Source organism: Dermacentor silvarum, chromosome 2, assembly GCF_013339745.2.
Source record: "Dermacentor silvarum isolate Dsil-2018 chromosome 2, BIME_Dsil_1.4, whole genome shotgun sequence".
In the NCBI taxonomy this organism is placed as follows: Eukaryota; Metazoa; Arthropoda; class Arachnida; order Ixodida; family Ixodidae; genus Dermacentor; species Dermacentor silvarum.
In genome coordinates, this window is record NC_051155.1 from 239116054 (window position 1) to 239137247 (window position 21194).

General features: G+C 43.3%; 3 protein-coding genes across 3 annotated transcripts; 2 read left to right on the top strand and 1 right to left on the bottom strand.

Moving 5' to 3' along the window:
• Positions 1-370: 370 nt before the first annotated feature.
• Positions 371-6508, top strand: LOC119442952 (uncharacterized). The gene is made up of 5 exons (XM_049662475.1): positions 371-622; positions 710-800; positions 878-949; positions 4153-4230; positions 6107-6508. Exons 1-5 carry the CDS (start codon positions 569-571, stop codon positions 6310-6312), a joined length of 501 nt encoding a protein of 166 aa, XP_049518432.1. The 5' UTR covers positions 371-568; the 3' UTR covers positions 6313-6508.
• A 4687-nt stretch (positions 6509-11195) lies between these two features.
• On the bottom strand, positions 11196-12070 carry LOC119442957 (proteasome subunit beta type-3). The gene has a single exon (XM_037708043.2). The coding sequence runs from the start codon at positions 11936-11938 to the stop codon at positions 11321-11323; it is 618 nt and encodes a 205-aa protein (XP_037563971.1). The 5' UTR covers positions 11939-12070; the 3' UTR covers positions 11196-11320.
• A 219-nt stretch (positions 12071-12289) lies between these two features.
• Positions 12290-21025, top strand: LOC119442958 (protein LSM12 homolog). Its single transcript, XM_037708044.2, has 5 exons — positions 12290-12461; positions 13154-13290; positions 14276-14385; positions 18466-18598; positions 19841-21025. The coding sequence occupies exons 1-5, from the start codon at positions 12332-12334 to the stop codon at positions 19922-19924; spliced, it is 594 nt and encodes a 197-aa protein (XP_037563972.1). The 5' UTR covers positions 12290-12331; the 3' UTR covers positions 19925-21025.
• The last annotated feature ends 169 nt before the right edge of the window (positions 21026-21194 follow it).

Here is a 21194-nt window from a genome sequence, read left to right on the forward strand (position 1 = left end):
ACATACGCGTATCTTACGAGCACCTTACCAATTGAAGCAAACGCACGCACGACGTAAGCAGGTATGACAGTCCTGAGCAGACGACGCGAGCTTATTTTACAAGTGAAACGTTACACCTGGTGTCATCTTTACGCGACTGGTGCAGCTATGGCCTACCGAGGTGTTGCACTGCCCTCGAAAAGTTTGTCACAATCAGTTAAACACTGTTGTAACAGCGCACAACCAATAAACACTACGAACATACTCTGTGTCTGCAACGGCCGCTACGGAGGTTGGGGCTTCTTGCCTCTAGCAAGATGGCGGCTGCCGGCTTCACTTTTCGGAGAGCCATCTCCGCTGCGGAAATTTAAGCGCAATATCTTCACCTCGTTGGGCTCAGAGACACCGAATGCCGGGAAATTTTGATAAAGCGGAACATCTTCGGGACAAACAAAAAGGAAAAGAAGGAAAAAGTTATACTTTTTCTGCTTCTAGTTTCTACCAGACGTAAACTGCCGTCGGTTCGCTAAAGACTTGTTCCCAGTCCAGTGGTTACCTCCCTGCGTACCATTTCACCGCCGTTTCGAGCATGGATCTCACAAATGATAATATGAATGAATGCTTTGACGATGACAACAAAGAGGTAGCGTTCATCTGGCCTTATATATTCGCAAGTATACGCGGTTTTGCGTGTTCACTCATTAGGGTCGATGCAACTATCTCAATGCAGTTTCATCAAAACCTGCCGGAACAAACGCCGACCGTGTCCGCTGAAGATTACGACCTCGGCAGCCAAGATTTCGATTCATGCATGTCGCCGCGTATGAAAATAATACAGCATGTGTCGAATATGTGAATACATTTTTTATTTTGTCGGATATTTGTCCATCGTTTACAGGAGCAGATGTGCGTCCAGTAGAACCTGAAGATGTTGGCGCCGGTGCCTTTTCGTTCCAGAGGCCGGACGAATGTAAGTGGTCCAACAACGTTAAGAATGAATGACGTAAAGACTCTTTTAACATACTAGTCACCAATTGATTTCTCCTTGACTACATCGCATTAGCATAACTTCCTTCAATGCCACGGATAAACAAGGGCATGGATCATAGGCGCCGACTACGGGGGTAGCTCCGGGGCCCGAGCCCCCTTCAGAGATTTCCGCCGGGGGGCCCGAGCCACCCAAGTGTAATTACTAGAGTTATATTACCCACATATCATTTGAGGTTTCGTTTGAGTTACCTCTACCTTTTCATTGAAAATATTACATGGATATTTTCATCACTGCATCATTGTTGGCATGGACGTGCACGGCTTTTAATTAATACTTTCGCTTTCTTATACCTCTGTCACACTAGCACGCAAAAACTTTTTTACGCAAGCGGTCTTTTACCAAGTTGAAAGACTTTTGAATGAAGAGGTGTTGCTCAGAAGACACACGGCGCCGACGATCTCCTTTTAGTGTTTCCTTCTGGACAGGCTACCGAAAGCGAGGCGCTAGCGTTCGAAACAATATCGGCAAAAAAAGCTTATATATCTCGAAATATAAAGTGAAAACTTATTGTTTACACGTTTTTCAAATAAATTTAACATAAGAAACGTTTATAAAAATTTATTGTAGTAGTTGAAAGAGCGTCATCACGTGACATCCCCAGCCCCTTCGACCTGCTTACGAGAGTACAGAAGAAAATGAGCATTACTGGGTTTACCACACCTTCTGCGAGACATAAAATTATTTTTCATGATGAGCCTAGGCGACAAAAAATTATGCATTCGCTTATTTTCTTTAGTATATGATAATTACTGGTGCCCACTGGTTTCGAGGCTACTCCTTTTCGGCGGTAAATGAGATCGGCCTGAGACAACGCCTCCGTTGCCTGAGATCGGCGAACTCCTCTTCCAGAAAAGACCGCTTCTGAAAAAGAGATCGCTCCCTGTCGTGCGTCTGCGGGTGAAACTCTTTTTCGGGAGAAGTCTTTTTGCTCAAAAGACTTTCGAGTGCCCGTGTGACAGGGGTATTAATTTCTTTCTTAATTTCTGCAAGACCTCACAATGGAGGACAAGTACATTAGAAGCACCAGCGGCGATTACCTAATGCGTATTACTTCACTTCAATTTTTTTTTTCTTTCCATGTGAACACCATGCACAGACACTATATATACACAGTACAAAGTTTATTATATTTTTTTAAGTAAAGGAGGTCGCCAACTAACACTTAATTCTAATGGTATGGGTAGCCTATGCCTAGAGAATGATTATGTTGCTGTATGTTCACGTCACTTCAAATTACTTTGCATGCTTTTTTGACTCTGAAAAACACCTGCACACTTCAGTGGCCCCTTTGGCAGAGTCTTTTACCAGCAGCATGTGTTCTTATTTCTGGGGTTTTACGTGCCAAAACCAGTTCTGATTATGAGGCACGCCGTAGTGGAGGGCTCCGGATTAATTTTGACCACCTGGGGTTCTTTAACGTGCACTACAACGCAAGCACACTGCGTTTTTGCATTTCGCCTCCATCGAAATGCGACCACCGAGGCCGGGATTCCATCCCGCGATCTCGGGCTCAGCAGCGCAACGCCTTAGCTGACTGAGCCACCACGGCGGGTGTCAACAGCATGTGAAATGCACGTGAATGATACGTATCTCAGTATTGCTTCTCTTTCCAGTAGACAATTCTAACGACTCAAGAAAGAAAAAAAAATAACTGTGCTAAAAACACAAAGTTTATCTATGGTCAACTGTTATTAAAGGATACACATGCAGGGTGTTCCAGTGAACACTTTCAAAAATTCTTAAAGGTTGCCTGTGGCAGAAAGCACAATTCTAGTTCATGAGCTGGTCTTCTCGAAGAGGCGGACATTACTTGCACAAGAAATTGAAATGCATAATTGAATAATTAACAAAAAATTATTAATTAAGTTTTAACTAATTACCTGATGGCCCATACTGCAATTTACAAATTGTAGCCGTGGAGTTCGCAAGGCGGATCCACTTGGAACGAATTGTCAGGATGACACCAGTTTCGAGACATTAATTCCCTAACTTTGCGGAGAAATGCATTAGCGTTCCAGTTAGTTTCTTAACAAAACGTTGCTTTATGCATTGAAGAACAAAATTAACTGGAACGCCAATGCAATTCTCCGCAAAGTGCGGGAATTAATATCTCGAAACTGGTGTCATCCTGAGAATTCCAAGTGGATCCGCCTTGCGAAATCCACTGCTACAATTTCTAAATTGCAATATGGGCCATCAGGTAATTAGTTAAAAACCTAATTAGTGAATTCTTTTGATTAGTCGATTATGCATGTCAATTTCTTGTGCAAGTAATGTCCGCCTCTTCAAGTAGACCATTAACTAGAATTGAGCTATCTGCCACAGGCAACCTTAAATAAATTTTTAAAGTGTTCGCTGAAACACCCTGTTTATGGGTGGGGTACAGAAAGCTAGTCAATCCCTAGCCCCCCCCCCCCCCCCCGCCCCACCTCAAAAATGAAAACTGTCCGCCTATGGGCATGCTAACCAAACTAAATATTTTATAGCGTATGTACCTTAATTCTGTGTGGCTATCAGCGAATATAGCACTAACGGCAAAATGCACTTGTGGGAAGACAAACTCAATAAGAGTGACAGTAAACTTGCCTATCTGACAGCTAGAGGTTTGCGCTGAGCTGAAGTATGTGTGAAGGTACTATGAGTAATGAAATAACTGCGATCACATTTATTTTTATTTTTTTTTCATAATTTTAGTATGCAGAAGGTTCACTTCGCATGTTAGAGATGTGTCTTTATGTTGCCACTTTGCATATGGGAGGCAGGGTTAGACAATTTTCTCTCTCTCCCTTTTTTCTATTTCCTTCTACCAGCGTAGAGTAGCCAATTATTGACTGGTTAACATCCCTGCCTTCCTTTTATCTCTCTCGCTCTCTTGCTAGGACCAAAATAATTATGGCGAGCTCAAGTGTTTCGTAGATTGGCACCTAACTTTCCTGAATGTAAAATACACCTGTAAATAATGAATATGGAATCACTTGTGTTTATTATTGGAACGAACTGAAATTTACCAGGGCACCGCCCAAACAATGAGTTTCCACACAACTGAGTCACTGTAATGTGTTTTTTATGTAACTGCTGTAAGAACAGTCTCTTTTTTGTATCCATGTCTGACATTGATATAGGTGATGATGAAGCTGAGCCTGAAGAGGAACTTGAAGGTTTCGATGGTGGAGATGCCTCGTCCGAGATGTCATCTGAACGTAAGTCACACAAATAATAAACTATACGCTTTTCTTTTACACTGTACCCAATTGCTGATGCCTTGAATTTCATCTGCTGTGTGCAGTAGCACAGAATGCTTCCTGCTTCCTTCTCGCATAATTTTACAGTGTCAGTGCCATAATAATCATAGTATGTTTACAGGACAGTCCGAATAGTGCACATCAAACAGCAAACCCGTCCACTCGAGCCTCCTTGGCAAGAGGTATTGGGATTAATACCCAGCACCTCCACCAAATGATATGGTGTTTATTGGCGTTTAGCGGGAATCCCAGTCACGTTAGGTCCAGCGCAGAGAGCACCCGGGCAGTTCCAGCCAAGTGCCAGCGCGAGGAAAACAGCAACATCGATCCTTTGGTCTTTGTCTTCCTCACTTCAGGAGCCAAGCGACCACAGCGACGCTTGTGCTATCTTCTTCATTACATAAGAAACAATTTTCTTTACGAATTCAACCCCTAAATGCTGAGGCCACATGTAATTTTTAGGGGTTTTAGAATATTATAAATTTATATATGATTCGAGGATGTAGTGTTCGAAATTGTAAAATATGTTTGTATAAATATAAATGATAAAATTGTTATTTATATATTATTTTTAAACAGTTCTATATATATGGCACTGAAATGTGTATTATGGAAGAAGAGTACATTTTGGCACAGCTTGACGAGAGATATGTGCAGCAGATTTTGACGACAAATGCAGCCTGGCACTGCCCTATGTTGAGCTATGTCGGGCGATGATGCATTTTACGTGAAACAGAAGTCTGCAGGAGACCCCGAGAAAAACTGCTTCTGCAGTAAAACTGATTTGACGCATCTGAGAGTTGATGCACGAGCGGAGCATATATGTGCTGCCCTATGCCGCCTAAAGCTACACCAATCCAAGGCAATAGCAAATGTGTTTCATTGGCGACGACACGGGTCAAAAAATGCTAATTTCTCTGCAATGAAATGGTGGCGCCATCTCCATATGTCATCTCGCGGTGTTTTTCCGTAGCGATAACAGGTGGAGATGGCGCCGTTCCATTAAAATGACATCATGAGATCTCTGTGTGTGACCATAGGCAAGGTATGTATCCCTCAATATCGAAAACCAATCTCAAAAACACCACCAATATAAAGCTTGAACTTTGCTGCAGAAGTGTGATAAAGCGTAGCGAATTAAAGTCCGCAACACCATGGGCAGATGGGATAAAAACAGCTAACTGTTCGACCTGAAGCGGCCGGGCCCATAGAGTGTCATGACGGGCCTAATGTTCACCATGTCAGGCGATGACGTAATTTCCTTTGCATCCATGCAACAGAAATCTGCAGAGAACCTTGAGAAAAACTGCTTCTGCAGTAGAAATCAGTCTCTTCACAAAAACAGCAACTAAAAGGAGTTGCGATAGCAAGTTCAGGACATGAATCGCCACTTCATTCATGAAGTGTTCATGAACGAGCATGTTGACTAACATGTGCTTGCAACGTGGTACGTGAATCCTGTGTGTTTGATGTAGCACAATATTGTGGTGGCATCTAGCATCCATTCAGCAAATGACATATATATTGTCATGGAAATTTTATTGCATACCTTTGCCTCTTTCCATGCCTTTAAACCTTTTTTTGCATGATTATGCATATGACCCACAAGAGGCTTCAGGCAAGATTTTAGAAATCAGTGCAAGCACTAAGTTTAGCTTGCTATCTCAAGTTAAATTCTGCCTCAGGTCAATGATTGCTAGAGTTTTCGGTGCTAGCTAATTTCCTTAAAACTTCAAATTTTGTCTTAACTCTTTTTGTTTTCCCAGATTTTGTTAAAATAAAGGCACAGTTCATGTGAGGTGTGTCAAACATTTCTATGCATCTTGCATTGCAGGCCTTGGCAGCCGGTTGTGCAAAATGGTTGAGTCTACGGATGATGATATGCGCAAGTTGTTTCAGAAGAATGAGGAGAGCGTTCTAGGCTTGACAACACTTCGAGATCTTGTGTTGGAACATGAACAACAGCTAGGGCAGAGAATTGAGCACGGCAAAAGGATGCTGCTTGACACCCTGGGGAAGTATTCAGAGGAGAGTGAGTAGTGGAGTCATCGACAGCAAACTTTGTTTTTGCAGCATTCTGTGAAGGACACACCATATTATTGTCATGGGTGGCGCCAATGCACAGCATTGCACATTTTGTTTTGGTGCTAGATCAAGTACCTCTGCAAGTTTTTAGCTGGCCATTTACATGCGGATACCTTGAATACTTGGAGTTAATAAAGAAGTCTTACCTCAACATTCTTTGGTGTCATGTTTTATCACTGAGGATAGTTCCGGTTTTTTTTTTTTTTTTTTGTCAAGGTGAACTTTAAGTTACTGAGATGATGAACCACATATGACACTGTCCCATCTGAAACCAGTTTTGTACCAACTCCAATTTCCAAACCTTTCAGACCCCCTATACATATATAAGTACCTGCATTCTATTAAAAAAGTTTCTTAGTTTCAAAAAATTTCGTGCAATAAACAAAATGTTTTTTTTTTAATACTGTTTCAAAAGGAGAACTTGAAGTTACGTAGTGGTGAAAATAGCAACACAATGTCACTATATTTGGATCTGCACAAGTAAATGTGATGACAGAAAAACTAAATAATATATAAGTGCACCTCATGAACTAGTCTAATCAATAATGTTGTCTATAACTGAGAACAGGTCATTTATACATGACTACATGCACAGTATGAACCACTGTTTTGACATAAGAAACACAGAAACGTAAACAAATGCTCTATGTTAAATACTACACCATCCCTTGACACGTCTTTAGTATCATTCACTTCATTTGTCGGTGATAATAAAATTGCGTAACACTTAATTATGTGGAGTGATACATAATGAAAGATGGCATTCACAGGGTACTTTGGCAGACAAACTGTCATGTAATGGAACCAGTGCTAAGCATAATTAAGAAGTTATGACGCACCCCTCCCGCCCCCTCTGTCATCATATTTACCAACATATAGATTCACCGGTTCCTTAAATGAAGGAATCAAAAAGTAACAATAGCTATATTTGAGGTAGTTGCACAGGTTTCTGCAGATATTAAGATGCAAGTATTTGTTTCAAACTAAGGTACAATTGTAGTCAAATGAGCAGTTTGTGTGACCACTTATATTACTCTCGAGAGATAGTCTGGTGGTGGTATGATGGCACTGGCATAATGTAGGTTATGGCACAGTAGTTTACACTAGATTATGCAGCTGGCGCTGTTGCACCTGCACAAGTGGCCGGTTCTACATGAGAACATCAACCTAAGATGCAGTACTACAATCTGCTAATTCAGCATATATCAATGTCATGTGCATGTGGCACTTAAAAAAAAAAAAAAAAAAACAAGAAAGAAAAAGAGCCAGCTGCACTCCTCTGTCAATTCATGGTACAGTTACAGCCAGTAACTGCCTACCCCTTGTTGGACTCTTACCATTGTGTATCTGTAATAAACATGTGATAGCCTTGTGATTTATCTTTGTGAACCTTGTGACATCTCTGCACACCCCAAGTTGATGTACAGGATAGGTCTTTTGCAAGTATTTAATACTGAGAGTGGATACCAACATCATCATTCCAAGTGTGAGGACAGGCCTGTAGCAGCTTTGTCAAAAACAAAGAAATATGCATTTATGGCACTCATGTCGTGCAACCAGATGTGAAGATGAATCTGTATTGTTCTGGGGTGCCATGATGTAATGTTGCATGGCTTTTGTTATTAGCATCCTTTTCTGTACATCACAGAAGTGCCTGAGTGCAGTGCAAAATTGAGCAAAGTAGTATACTACCCTGTTAAAAAAAGACAATTGTGACTTTTCAGTTGTTTTTTCGACAACAAGTGCTCCTGATATAAGATGTATTATTTTGTAGATTTTATTCGGGTCTTGCAATGACACTGCTTGCATAGAATTGGATTACATATGCCCTGATGAACCAAGTAGCTTGCTCTCGACCAGTTCAATATTTCACCTTTGTAACCTGTTGATGAATGTGCCAGGCAATATTAGAACTATGCAGTAGACCAACAAGCTCAATTTTCAACCCTGCTGCAGAACTATGATTAGGCATTTCAACCATGACAACAGAGTGGCACTGCTTCAACGGTGGATTATATGCTGCGACAGGATGTAGCACTTCGGAAGAGTGAGCATCTTGGTATTGGTACAATGCTCAGACCGATATTTAGATTGCATGCTTTCCAGACAGCAGCATCTTCTCCAGAAATGCCTGAGAAATGAGACAGGAGCAGATGGGCCATGCTGCTCAAGCACAATGTTCGGTAGAACCCATCTCACGATGACTGCTCACATTAATGCGATTAGCATTCAAACATTCAAGCGACACACCGGATTGCTGAAGACACATTTATTTGCAATCTGTAATGGAGGAAGTCAGCTAAAAATGCTAATCGCATTAATACACCCACTATCATAGCAGACCACAGCGTCTACACCTTCGGATGCCACAAAGAAAGCTTAACTAAACATGGCCTCCCAACTGTAGCAAGCTTTGTCCCGCTGGCCACCACAGCTTCTACACCTTCGGATGTCACAGAGAAAGCTTCACTAAACTCAGCCTCACAACCACAGTTTGTTTTATCTCGCTGGCACTGTAGAATTGGGGTTCAGCGCATCTGATTTCAAATGAACTACGACATGATTGCACAGGCATCTTTTTAAGGTGTAAGGGCCCATTCACACTTGCTACTAGGCGAGGTCGCGCGGCCAAGTTAGTCGCAAGTAGTCGCAAATGGTCGCTTTTTTCAAAATGCGACTGTTTCGGGCCAGTTGCTTACTGCTCGATTTTTCAGTCGCGCGACCGCAGTCGCAGAACAGCTGCACCAATCAGATGCGAAGGAACAGGATGTCCGTATACGCTGACGCTTATTTTACGTGGCGATGACATTTCAAGCAGACGTGAACGGCATATTGTGAGACATTTCGGTTTAGCGACTCGTCGGTCGCATTTGTCAGTGTAAACATCCTTAGTCTTGAGTAGCTCGTTGGTCGCCAGTCGCAATCGGTCGTGCGACTTCGCCTAGTCGCAAAGCGATCAGTCGCAAGTAGTCGCAAATGGTTGCTTTTCTCGAAATGCGACCGTTTTGGGCCAGTTGCTCACTGCTCGATTTTTCAGTTGCGCAACTGCAGTCGCAGAACAGCTGCACCAATCAGATGCGAAGGAACAGGATGTCCGTATACGCCGACGCTTATTTTATGCGGCGATGACATTTTAAGCAGACGTGAACGGCATATTGTGAGACATTTCGGTTTAGCGACTCGTCGGTCGCATTTTTCAGTGTAAACATCCTTCGTCTTGAGTAGCTCGTTGGTCGCCAGTCGCAATCGGTCGTGCGACTTCGCCTAGTCGCAAAGCGATCAGTCGCAAGTAGTCGCAAATGGTTGCTTTTTTCGAAATGCGACCGTTTTGGGCCAGTTGCTCACTGCTCGATTTTTCAGTTGCACAACTGCAGTCGCAGAACAGCTGCACCAATCAGATGCGAAGGAACAGGATGTCCGTATATGCCGACGCTTATTTTATGCGGCGATGACATTTCAAGCAGACGTGAACGGCATATCGTGAGACATTTCGGTTTAGCGACTCGTCGGTCGCATTTGTCAGTGTGAACAATGTTCGCCTTGACTAGCTTTCTGGTCGCCAGTCGCAATCGGCCGCGCGACCTTGCCTAGTCGCAAGTGTGAATGGGCCCTTAAATTTTCACTGTCAGCTAGAAGAGCACACATTCTCATTTTTATCAGTTGGAGATGCAATTTCTTTTTGTTATACGAGCGACAGCGATGTTTCAGTGGCTAGACAGCAGACAGCCAAAGTGGCTGAAGTAGGCTACGAATGCTAATCGCATCAATAACTTGAAAAAGACAACAGGCACATGGATCTGTCCATCTAAAAGGCATCTCTCCAGCTCAACTACAGAGCTTGCTCCACGTGCGAGGGTCTTGACATCTTCATATATTTAGGGCAATGGCAGTAGACAAACGACACTAGACCAGCAGTGGTGACCTACTATTATGAGTTATCTGCCGAAGGTGAGCTGTTGTATCAAGGACGTTTACTTCACTTGAGCAATAAATGATTTGCACAGATGTCTTTGTGGCCAACAATATTGAAGCACTAACTGCATGGTAAAAAGCTGTGCAATAATCTAATCTGTTTACCTTCAACGGCTCTGCTCGAGCTGTAAATGGTGCTCCGGTATCGGAGCACCATTAATTCATGAGCTATAGGTAGTAGCAGGCACGGAAGTTGTTCATTCAGACATTACAACTTATCCATGTACAAAAAAATGTAAGATAGAAAAAAAAGAAAAACAGACCTTGGCAATTCGTCTTGCACTGAACTCTAACTGCAATAGCAGCAGGCTCCGAAGCTGACGTCACCATCTTCTGAACCACAGCTTCGTTGCGATGCACGCAATGTCATCCTCGCCCCCTGCAGTAATGCCTGTTGTGGTCTTGAAATGGGAGCACAGACATCACCACTCTCAGAACCTATGTTGGGCACAACATTTTGCACAATTTACAAAGCAAGATTGTTGCGCAATAGTGCAGTGATCAGTGCATCCCACTCCAAAGTGTGCAAAGCAGCAGGAATACAAGATTAAGCCCCAGTAGTGGGCACGCTTATTTAAAACGAGCAAGTGCTTATTTGGCCATGTAGCACCTAATGTGTTACAGACCATTATACTAGGAACACATTGTCGATTGTCCGCGATGGAAATTCCACTCCATTGCAGAACTACCTTACTGGTGATGTGCTAATGAATTGATCACATGACAATGAACTCTGAACAGCATTATGATGCTCCATCTGCGAAAGTCTTTATGCCTTCATAAGTTCTTTCTTAGCTCTGGACTATTTACAGCCTTTGAAGAATCAAATTTCTTACACGACTGATTCGAAGATGTAAAGAGAGCAATAAGCTTTTTCATCCTTTTTTTTTTTTAAGGAGTAAAAAAAAAAGTGCATTTATTCCTAGCACAAAGGATGGTGTTACAGAGACTTTTTACGCGCAATGGAGCTACGCAGCCGGCAGTGTTCCTTTTAATCCATTCTGGTCTTGAGGTACTTGGTGGTGACCTTATCTTTCTCGATGACGTGCACAACGCCACCCCAACCCGAGCTGGAGTCTCTGTCGAAGGCATTCATGAGTGCCTGCGCAGTAGCTTCAAAGAGTTCGTCAGGCCCCATGTCGGGCTCCCACAGCGTCTCGCACATGCCGTAGCACTGCTCCTCGCACGTACCCGAGACCACGAAGTCAGTCGGTTCGTCGATGCAGCCGATCAGGTCCATGACGCAGATGTAAGGCTCGTTTGTCACAGGGTCGAGGCCGGCCACTATGGGCTGCACGAAGTACGGACCGAACCGGCGCTCGTACAGCAGGTTGGAGATGACCGAGCCGAGTGTCTTGGGCGTAATCGAGCGGCCTTCGCGCAACTCGTACAAGTTTATGCGGAACTTGAGCCTCTGCGCCACCGTCTGCGTGTCCGTGGCAAGCCCCGGAAGGCCGCAGTAGAGCTTGGGGCCCATCTCGAAGATGCGGTCGAAGTCGAGCGCGATGGTGTGGCCGCGCGCGCCGAGACGCCGGTCGGCTGCGATGGCGACGCATTCTTTCCCCTTCATGGCGAGCACGACGCCTCCGTTATAGGACATTATACTCATCTTGTCGGCTTTTGGTTGTACAGTGCGACTGAGGAACACAAGGAACAAGGCGAGGTGACAGCGACTCACGAGTTGGCAATGACTCTCCAAAATCCTTACGCGAGAATGCAAATCCAAAAGACGCTTTTGGATCGGATTGGTTCTGTCAATATCCACTAGCCGGACCGCGTAATCCTGCGTAAAACCAGCGTATCGCAACTTTCGCCTGTCTGAACTACATCACCTTATGCGTAAAGTTTATAATAAATATTAAATAATTTATGTTAATTGTTATTACGCATAAATACTTTAGTTGGTCATAACGGCATAAAAAGTACGATGCGCTGTGTTTAACCGAAGTAGTGGATTCATTAAGCCCGTAACGACAACTATGCCGATCGGCCATTCCCGAAAATGAAAGCTATGGCGGATGGGCCAGAATGCTTTTCCCTTGGAAGTCTCGTTAGTTGTAAAACTTGCTATGACCAGGTTATCGAGGGAGAAGTGTTGGCCTTCGACCAGCAAACCAAGGCTCTCATGTTAAGTATCCTTTCAGGAAGCGTGCTGCATGCTCTACAACTTCAGCCACTACCTCCGGTAAAGAGAAAGTGGCAACGTGCTTCTCGAAGTCTTGCCTCGGGGTCGCAAGTGTGCAAATAACAATTTTGCTGTGCACCGCTTTCTCATTTTTCGTTAGCTTATTAACGTATCGCGCTCATCCAAGTAGACTCAGTTATTTTATAGTTTTTTTTTTTTTTTGTTTTTTAAGACTCGAAATGATCGCTGAGTAGATGCTACGTTGCGGCAACTGTTCCCGGTCTCGGCGATGCAATCATCTGACTCGTTGCCCTGGGCGGCGAGATGCATTGTGCGGTATGTTAACCTAGGTTGCTGAGTGTTGTGGGTCACGTTCTGTAACTGGCACTTTTCTGCTTAACTTGGTCTCAAAGTACCCGGCATCCTTGACCTACCATTCCTAGTAAGAGGGCTGTGATGTCATGCCTTTACGCGAGAGACTTTGGTGAACCGGCACCATTGTAGCGGTTATCCTTTGCTTCAAATATATGTTTTGTTTGGTTGCTTGGGATAGTTTGCTGTTGCAAGACAAACATATTCCTGCAGCGAACGTTTTGCCTTACTGCCAAAACGTAATGTATGCATGGCGTATTGTCTGTAGTGTTCGCGCGCTGTGTCACTTTTTGTTTCACGTGCCGTTCCTTGACGCTGCTGCCTCAGAATGTGCTAGCTCTAGCGGGAAAGCTAATGTCAGCGATATACGCATGGTCAACCTCAACTTCGTCTCGGAGTTGACCGTGAAGAAGGAAGCCGGCTCCAGCACGCTCACGCCTCCGCAGCCCTTGAACACAGAAAAGGTTAGTCGAAGCAAGGGCTTTGTGCCGGTATCTCCACCGTTGCGACGTGTTTGGTGTTTGCTTTCGTAGCTTGCAGTGTTTGCCAGAACGACCACAACATTCTTTACAGCAAAAGTTGTCTCTCAGCTACATCGATCACTGAACAGTGTGAAGCATGGCTGTAAACTTTTTTTTTTTTTTTTTTTTTAGCCCGCAGGTTGGACAAAGCAATACTGGTTTTTCAGTCTGTCAGCATGCAGCACTTAATACCATAAAGCGTTTTTATCAGTCAGTGCTCTGTCGTAGCATGCTCATTGTTTACATCATAGCAAGGCCAGTGTGCAATTCAGATTTTATCAGTGAATAAGATTTGGGTTTAATGTCAGAAGCATGCGTTACTGTGGTGTTAGTGTTTGCCACACTTGCAGCTAGTCTGATAAATTGCCATTCTTGAAGCCTATTTACATTTAACTGAAATGCATGAATTAATATGAAAAGGGGCACTTGAAGACTGAGCTTCTATTTCTCTGCATGTGTTATGTTTAAATGCACACGTGCACAAAAAAGGACACGAGTGGTGACACCATTCGGTGCTGTAATGGATTTTGTAGTCTTTTTGCCATTTGCAGCCATCTTTTGCTGCACGAGAAGCCTATATAGATAAATTGTCATGCTGAGTTTGTGAGTTCACTGTTACTTTTTTTGACTGGCCAGGGTTGACTAGCCTTGGTCTGTCATTGCAACAGTGTTATGTTGCAGGGTCCGTATCAGGAACGTGAAGGTACTGTCACCGCCCATCTCTGTTCTTTGTAAATCTGGGCCTCTCTTAAACTGGGAAAATGTTTAAATTAAATTAAAGCTTGAGTCTTTGCTGTTCCCTTTAAATGTTTAGTATGTATGTGCAACCTGTGTGGTTGAAGTCAAGGGTTGGACGGAAACCCGACTGTGGTATCATTGTGTGCTATCATTGTGTGGCAACCTGTGTGGTATCATTCATCTAACGCAGCTCAACACAAGAGCAAAGCAGAACATAGATGAACGGCAGCGTTTGGCAGCTGCCATCTCTGCTGGTGTGTCCCATGATGGCATTCGCCTTTTCCTGGCCATACGAAAAACGTGAGTAACCTGGTGTTCTCAGGCTTCTTTGCATTTAGGTTAAGCATGGTGTCTTTTTCAAGGCATTGCACTTTCTTTCAATTTGCTTGTGTTGGATATCCCCAGTCTTGTGGCTTTTGTTTGTGATAGTATCCACGGCCTGCTTGCATGGACACACACACACACAAAAAAAAAAAGGCATCAGTGCATGTTGTAGAAGCTGGAACAACAGCTGAAATTTTTTTTATATTACTTGCAACCTGAGCTAATTGATGCACATCTAAAAGGCTTGTTTATGCCAAATTAATGTAACATTTTTTTTTTTCAATTAGGCCTGAATTGGATATTGAATATCTTATGTCTTCTGCCGTTAAGAGTGGGACTTCAAGTTTCAGGGCAATTGCGTTTAATAAGGAAAGTAGATTTTCATTGGGTGCAACCGCAATGCCGTGTATCTCCAAGTTAAGTTTCCTGCTTCGGTACTCAAGGTCATTAACATCTTGTTGTAGCTGTGTTTGCACTACTTCGGTCATGTCGTCGTTTGCTTCTAGTTCAGCTACTTTCTTCATCGCCTTGATCTCAATGTCCTGGCGGGAAACATGTCTTTCAAATTCATCAAACTTCTTGGACATATGTTGGACAGATTCTTCAATTTCTGCCACTTTTTTTGTTAATTCTGGCAAATTATCGAGTTTCTCGAGGATAGAGGCAAGAGCATGCCTGACATCTAGATCAGAATCGTTGCCTTCTTTGCTACTTTTGTACTACAGTTCATGCCTATAATGGTAGCTGAGTGCATAACTTCTGTGCCACATTGTTAAGGAAGTCCAGGGAGTCAAAACTGATCCTAGAGCCCACTACTACAGCATCTCTCACAGCTTTTGTGCCGCTGTGTTTGTTTACGACATTAAATGCAATCAACCTTCAAGTAAATGTGCACTCTAGATATAGATGTAGGCATTAGAGCACTGCACGGGCCGGATTTTTCGGCCCGAGCCCGGCCCAGGCCCGCTTTACAAGGCCCGAGCCCAGCCCGGGCCCGTAATACAGAGCCCGAGCCCGGCCCGGGCCCGGGCGTACATGACCGAGACCAGCCCGGGCCCGGCCCGGGCCCGTGGTTCCAAGCCCGGGCCCGTGCTATTGAGCCCAGGCCCGGCCCGGGCGTTCATTACTAAGCTTAGCTAGGGCCCACGTGTGCATGACCAGGCCCGGCCTGTAAGAGAAAAAAAAATCTTTTTTTTTTTTTTGCTTACAGATTGTACCGTATCTTTCAGCCTCACGTTCTCGAGGTTTAATCAGCTGCAGTATATAAGCAATAAAAGGCCGAAATCTTTGTTTCTCCCACGGGAACATCAGTAATCCGACCCATTGCCTGTGCTGCTATTTTTCTGCTGGTGCCCATGCACTTACCTTGATTTGTACTATATGGTTCTATGATGTCATTTAGCATGCAAACATACAGGTTTTGCTGAACCAAATTTTTAAAAATTGCCTGTTGCAGATTGCACAATTATATAATAATCCTTGATCTAAACTACTCGATGAGGCGGTCATTACTTCCAGGAAAAAACAGAACGCATAATTGAAGAATTAACATAATTACGCTAATTAACTTTTTCATTAATTATTTTACGGCACATCTTTCAATCTACGAATTATAGCCGCTGAGTTCGCAGGCGTATCCACTTGGAACGAATTCTCAGGACTGAACCAGTTTCGAGATAATAATTTTCAAGGTGTCCGACGAAATCAATCAAATCAAATCAATTTATTCTCCAATTTACATGCTTGACGGTCATTTTGGAATAAAAGCTACATACGTAGCTTGACGTGACCCAAAACACCAGGCAAGGCAACAGTACGTCAGCAAACAGTGTGCGCACATGTACAATAATTCACATATATTTCCAGCTGTCGCTGGAATTCCTCTTGGACGAAATAGTTATGAACGGAAAAACAGAATATTTCCGTCACGGCGTGTTAAGAGAATTGGGAAAAGTTTTAACAGAATCCATTTTAAACCACACTACAATAGCAATCATCATCATCATCAGCCTATATAAAATATACAATAGCAATACTAGCTATACAAAACAAGGCAACACCAGCTATACAACATAGCATGAGACTGAATTTTACAAGATTAACATTTGCTAATAAAACGAAACAGGATGTACATTATATACTCAGAGCCATACACGAAGGCAGAATAATAATCACATCATATATATTACAAGCTACCAACGTATGGGCTGAGTTCTTTCTTACTGAAATTATCGACATTTTTGTATTTGTTCAAAGTGAATGGTAGGTTATGTATTAATGACTGATGCTTATAGAGGGTTCTGAAGTATGGAATTGACCATACCTCAGGATTTCTTGTGTTCGCTATAATGCGACGACGCTCTAAGGAGGATAATTGTTTTATGTAGTTCCAAGCTAATTCTGACGCGGCTGGCCTAATGGATGGTCAAAATGCGTAATTGAATATTTAACATAATTACGCTAATTAACTTTTTAATTATTCATTTTATGGCACATCTTTCAATCTACGAATTATAGCCGCTGAGTTCGCAAGGCGTATCCACTTGGAATGAATTTTCAGGACTGAACCAGTTTCGACATATTAATTTTCAAAGTGTCCGACGAAATGAATGGGCGTTCCAGTTAACCTTTTGAGGAAAACGCTGTTTTATGCATTGAAGCACAAAAGTAACTGGCCTTAGCGCTAAAATAATGCAATAGTATCGACACTGGTAATAGTGCAATCGCAAAAGCGGTAACATGGAAATGGTTTGAGGAGTGGTTCTTTGTATAATTTATTTTTCCTTACGCGGAAACAATGTTTGTTTTTTTGGGAAATAAAAATAGCGTAGCACTGCCGGCGCAATGCTTAAGAGACAGCGGACCTGATGGGCACCTAGCTAGTCCTGGCTTTTGGGCTAGGCTAAGCACTACCAAGTCATCCCCAGCATTCCCCGTAATTTATTTATAATTGATTGATTATCGATTAGCTATTTATTGGCTTTCGATTTTCTATCGCAAGATATTGGCCACATATTTGGGCTAGGCTAAGCACTACAAAGTCACCTACAAAAGTTTCCGGAATTTATTGGTTATTGATCAATTATCGACTAGCTATTGATTGGCTATCAATTGCATATCGATGACTGCCTAAGTTTAAGTAGTCCCCACCATTCTTAGTTAGACTTATCCAGGCTCAGCTTCGCTAGTTCACAGGTGTATGTGCCATTGCACTTGGACCCTTTCTACACTGCTACCAGGATTGGCACACTTTTTTGGATTCAGCAGACACATTGCGCCCGGCTGAAACAGCTCTGCTGTTAAAATGAGAACATCATCTGTTTTACTATTTTCTTCGATAAGATATACAGTCATCCGATAAGATATACAGTCAAGAGAGCGGTGTGGGTCAGAGAACGGGGATAACCGATATTATAGTTGACATTAAGCGGAAAAAATGAAGCTGGGCAGGTCATGTAATACGTAGGATGGATAACCGATGGACCATTAGAGCTACAGAATGGATATTAAGAGAAGGGAAGCGCAGTCTAGGACGGCAGAAAACTAGGTGGGGTGATAAAGTTAGCAAACCTGCAGGAGCAAGTTGGAAGCAGCTAGCGCAAGACAGGGGTAATTGGAGATCGCAGGGAGAGGCCTTCGTCCTGCAGTGGTCATAAATATAGGCTGATGATGATGATGACAGTCATTTTTCACGTGTGACTTCAGCTTGGCACAGAATGCATTGAACCATGCAATGCATAACGGTTGCGTGTGCTCGAAGGCCTATTTAAGTCCTTTAATGAGCGGGCCTGAGTCTGGCCCGGGCCCGTGGTTTCAAGTCCGGCCCGGGCCCGCGGCCTCAAGCCCGAGCCCGCCAAAAAAAAACGCTTCGGACGGCCCGGCCCGGGCCCGTGCAGAGCTCTAGTAGGCATCACAGCTTGCTGTATGGTGTATGACCACAGTTTTCTTTGTTGCTTGGCGCATGACAGTAGTTAGTGCTCTGGCGGGATGTTGACTTTCAATATTGCTGCTGAGGCAGGAACTGACCTTGATGGTTACATTCTCTTCTTTTGACAGAATTGATGATGTGACGTGGCAGGGGAAGAACATAATTGTGATGAATCAGGTTACCATTGTGCCACCTTATCGGCCAGAGAACTGCAAGGGGAAATCGGACAACGACGCCAGCGTTCTGCATGTCCGCAAGATTGTAAGCAGCAAGTTGTACTTCAAGCAGCCCATGCAAATGTTACCTGAACCCTCCTCTGCCTAGCTGAATGATTTGAGCAGTGGCAGCCATAATTGGCTTGCTTGTTCTCAGGATGTGTTTATAAAATTGCTTGCTTTTGTTCGAACTTGTGTGCTCTTTGTGTGGTCACAATAAATTTTTTTTATGTTGAGCTACTGTGTAAAATATGGCTCAACAAATACAGCAGGGTGTGTCACATTCAGCCTTTAGTTACACTGGTAATGTTCTTGCTCGTATCCTAAATTAAGCAACATACGAGGTGTGCCCCTTGTCAAAAAGAGTGAAACCACTGTGTGTATGTATTCTGGTTGCCATCCTCGTGGAGGTAATCCCTAAGCAGCACAGCCCACTCAGCTGAAGCACAGGAAACAGCGTTTGTTATCTATGACAAAATTCAAGCAGCCACCACTAGCATGCACTTTTACTACACTTGTCGTTGACCATCTTTCCGTACTAAGTTTGTGAGCCGGCAGTGCTAAAACTGGCTGTCTTGCTTTAATACCATAAAATGCTGCATAACTAAGTAAAAGATCCGAGTAGAGTTCTGAAAAACATATTTTTTGCAAGCAAAACACTTGAGGGGGCAAGTGCAGATTAACTTTTTATAGATAAATCTTCGACACAGCTACCATGTTTCTGCTATGCAATGGTGCATCTTGTTGCCAAAGTTCACACGGAAGTGTCTGGAACGTGGCACTCAAGGTTGATTGCAACAGGCTATAGATTGTTATTGGCAATGAAGAAATTGAGTTGCTTCAACCAGTCGGCATATTTATTGGCAATCGTTTTTGAGGGGATGGGAAGTCACTCCCCTAGTCAGCCTCCTCTGGTAACTACACTATTCAAAAGCTCTGGTGCATGATGCACCAGCACTCCCACTGTACTGGCGTTCAAGGCAGCATTGAGGGAAATGCCGAGGACATTTGCGAATTTTAGAGGGAGCTGGACGTGGGGGGGGGGGGGGGGATCTCTCCCACCACACTCCTACCTCGCATTCCTGCCTTTTGAACTCCCTGTTTGTCATGGTAAAAATTATGCATTTCTCCGTGGTTGCCCTCGGCCGCCTTGGGACTACTACTACCAGCATGCTTGTGGCAGCGGTGACTCAGTGAAACTCATCGTGAAATCAGTCTGCTGCAGTGTCCACTTTCTTTTAAGCACTCACTCACTCTGTTCTCTGATGGCCTTTTGCTCTGCTTGCAGGTTGAGAAGCATCTTCGGGATCAACAAAAACAGGGCCAAGGGACACGTCAAACCTCACCAACACAACCTTCAACGAAGGCCTAAGCTCTCCTTTCTCACACCTACCCTAAAGCCTGTCTGCCATTGTTCTTTTTGTTTCTCTCATTCTTTTTCTCCTTAACTTTCTTTTTTTTTTCATTCTGTTTGCAGGTTTTGTTTGCCATCATAAACAGCATTTACAATCAATTGCCACAATCATTGGATTTTTGTTTAACCTTGAACAGCAGGCCTAATTGTCGCGCCAGAGAATGGCCATGGTGAATGTGGTGGCATCTGGTTTGCAAAAAAGAATACTAAAGAAAAGTTGCTTAAGAAAATTCTTAAATCGTATGATCATGGTGGCACAGCCTGCACTGCTTCACACGGTGCTTGGCGTTTTTAGCTGTGTTGCGCAACTTAAATTGCATGAGACAAAAGTGACATACTTAACAATCACTGCATTGATTCTTAACCAAAGGTATTTCATCCCTGGCGAGTTTTCGGAAATTTCTGTCTAATTGTCTTGTTGCTGCATGTGCCGACAACACTTAAGCATGTTCTTGCGAAATGTACCAATGGTGTTTGAATGGATTTTGTTTCTTAACAATAACAAGCTACATCTGTTTTTAATGAACTTACCATTGTAAAATTTGGCATTTATGACAAGCTGAACATGTCTGAAAGCCAATACTTTAAATGAAATTTGCAATGTTATTGGTGGCAATTTCTAGTTTAAGCTTCTATTTGCCAATTAACATTTGCCCCAGGGCAGCATTACATTCCTACCGTCTGTTGTTCCCATCTCATTTTCTCGTTTCTTTCCTTTCCCTATTCCCACTTGTGTGTTGCTGCCCCTCCATCTTGCACTGAAGGGTACCACTCGGAGATGCCCAATTTTTCATGAGTTGAAGATGACGCCGGATCTTTGTTGTTTATGCAAAGCTGCAGCTTCAAGCAGTGCTTGTCGATGCAAAAGACAAGCTAGTGAAGAGACCTGCCTTGTGATAAAGGCAACAAGCTTGTGAACAATGTTTTTTTTTTTTTTTTTTTGTATATGGAAAGATGAGGACAAAAGTACTATATTGAGATGAAGCGCTAAGGGAAAACAAGTTGACCCTGAAGAAAAAAAGTATCTTGGCAATAAAAGATGGGACTATAACTTGTCAACTTGTGCGAGTGTCTCACTCAAAGGTTCACTTGCAGATATTTTTACATTGTGCTTGTGAAAGAAAGTAACCCATACTCTTTGCAACATGGCCCATTTGGTTGGAAAGAAAAAGTGGTGTTCCTCAAGCTTTTCTAGACACTAAAGTGCTGTACAAGGCCGTGCTTGGAT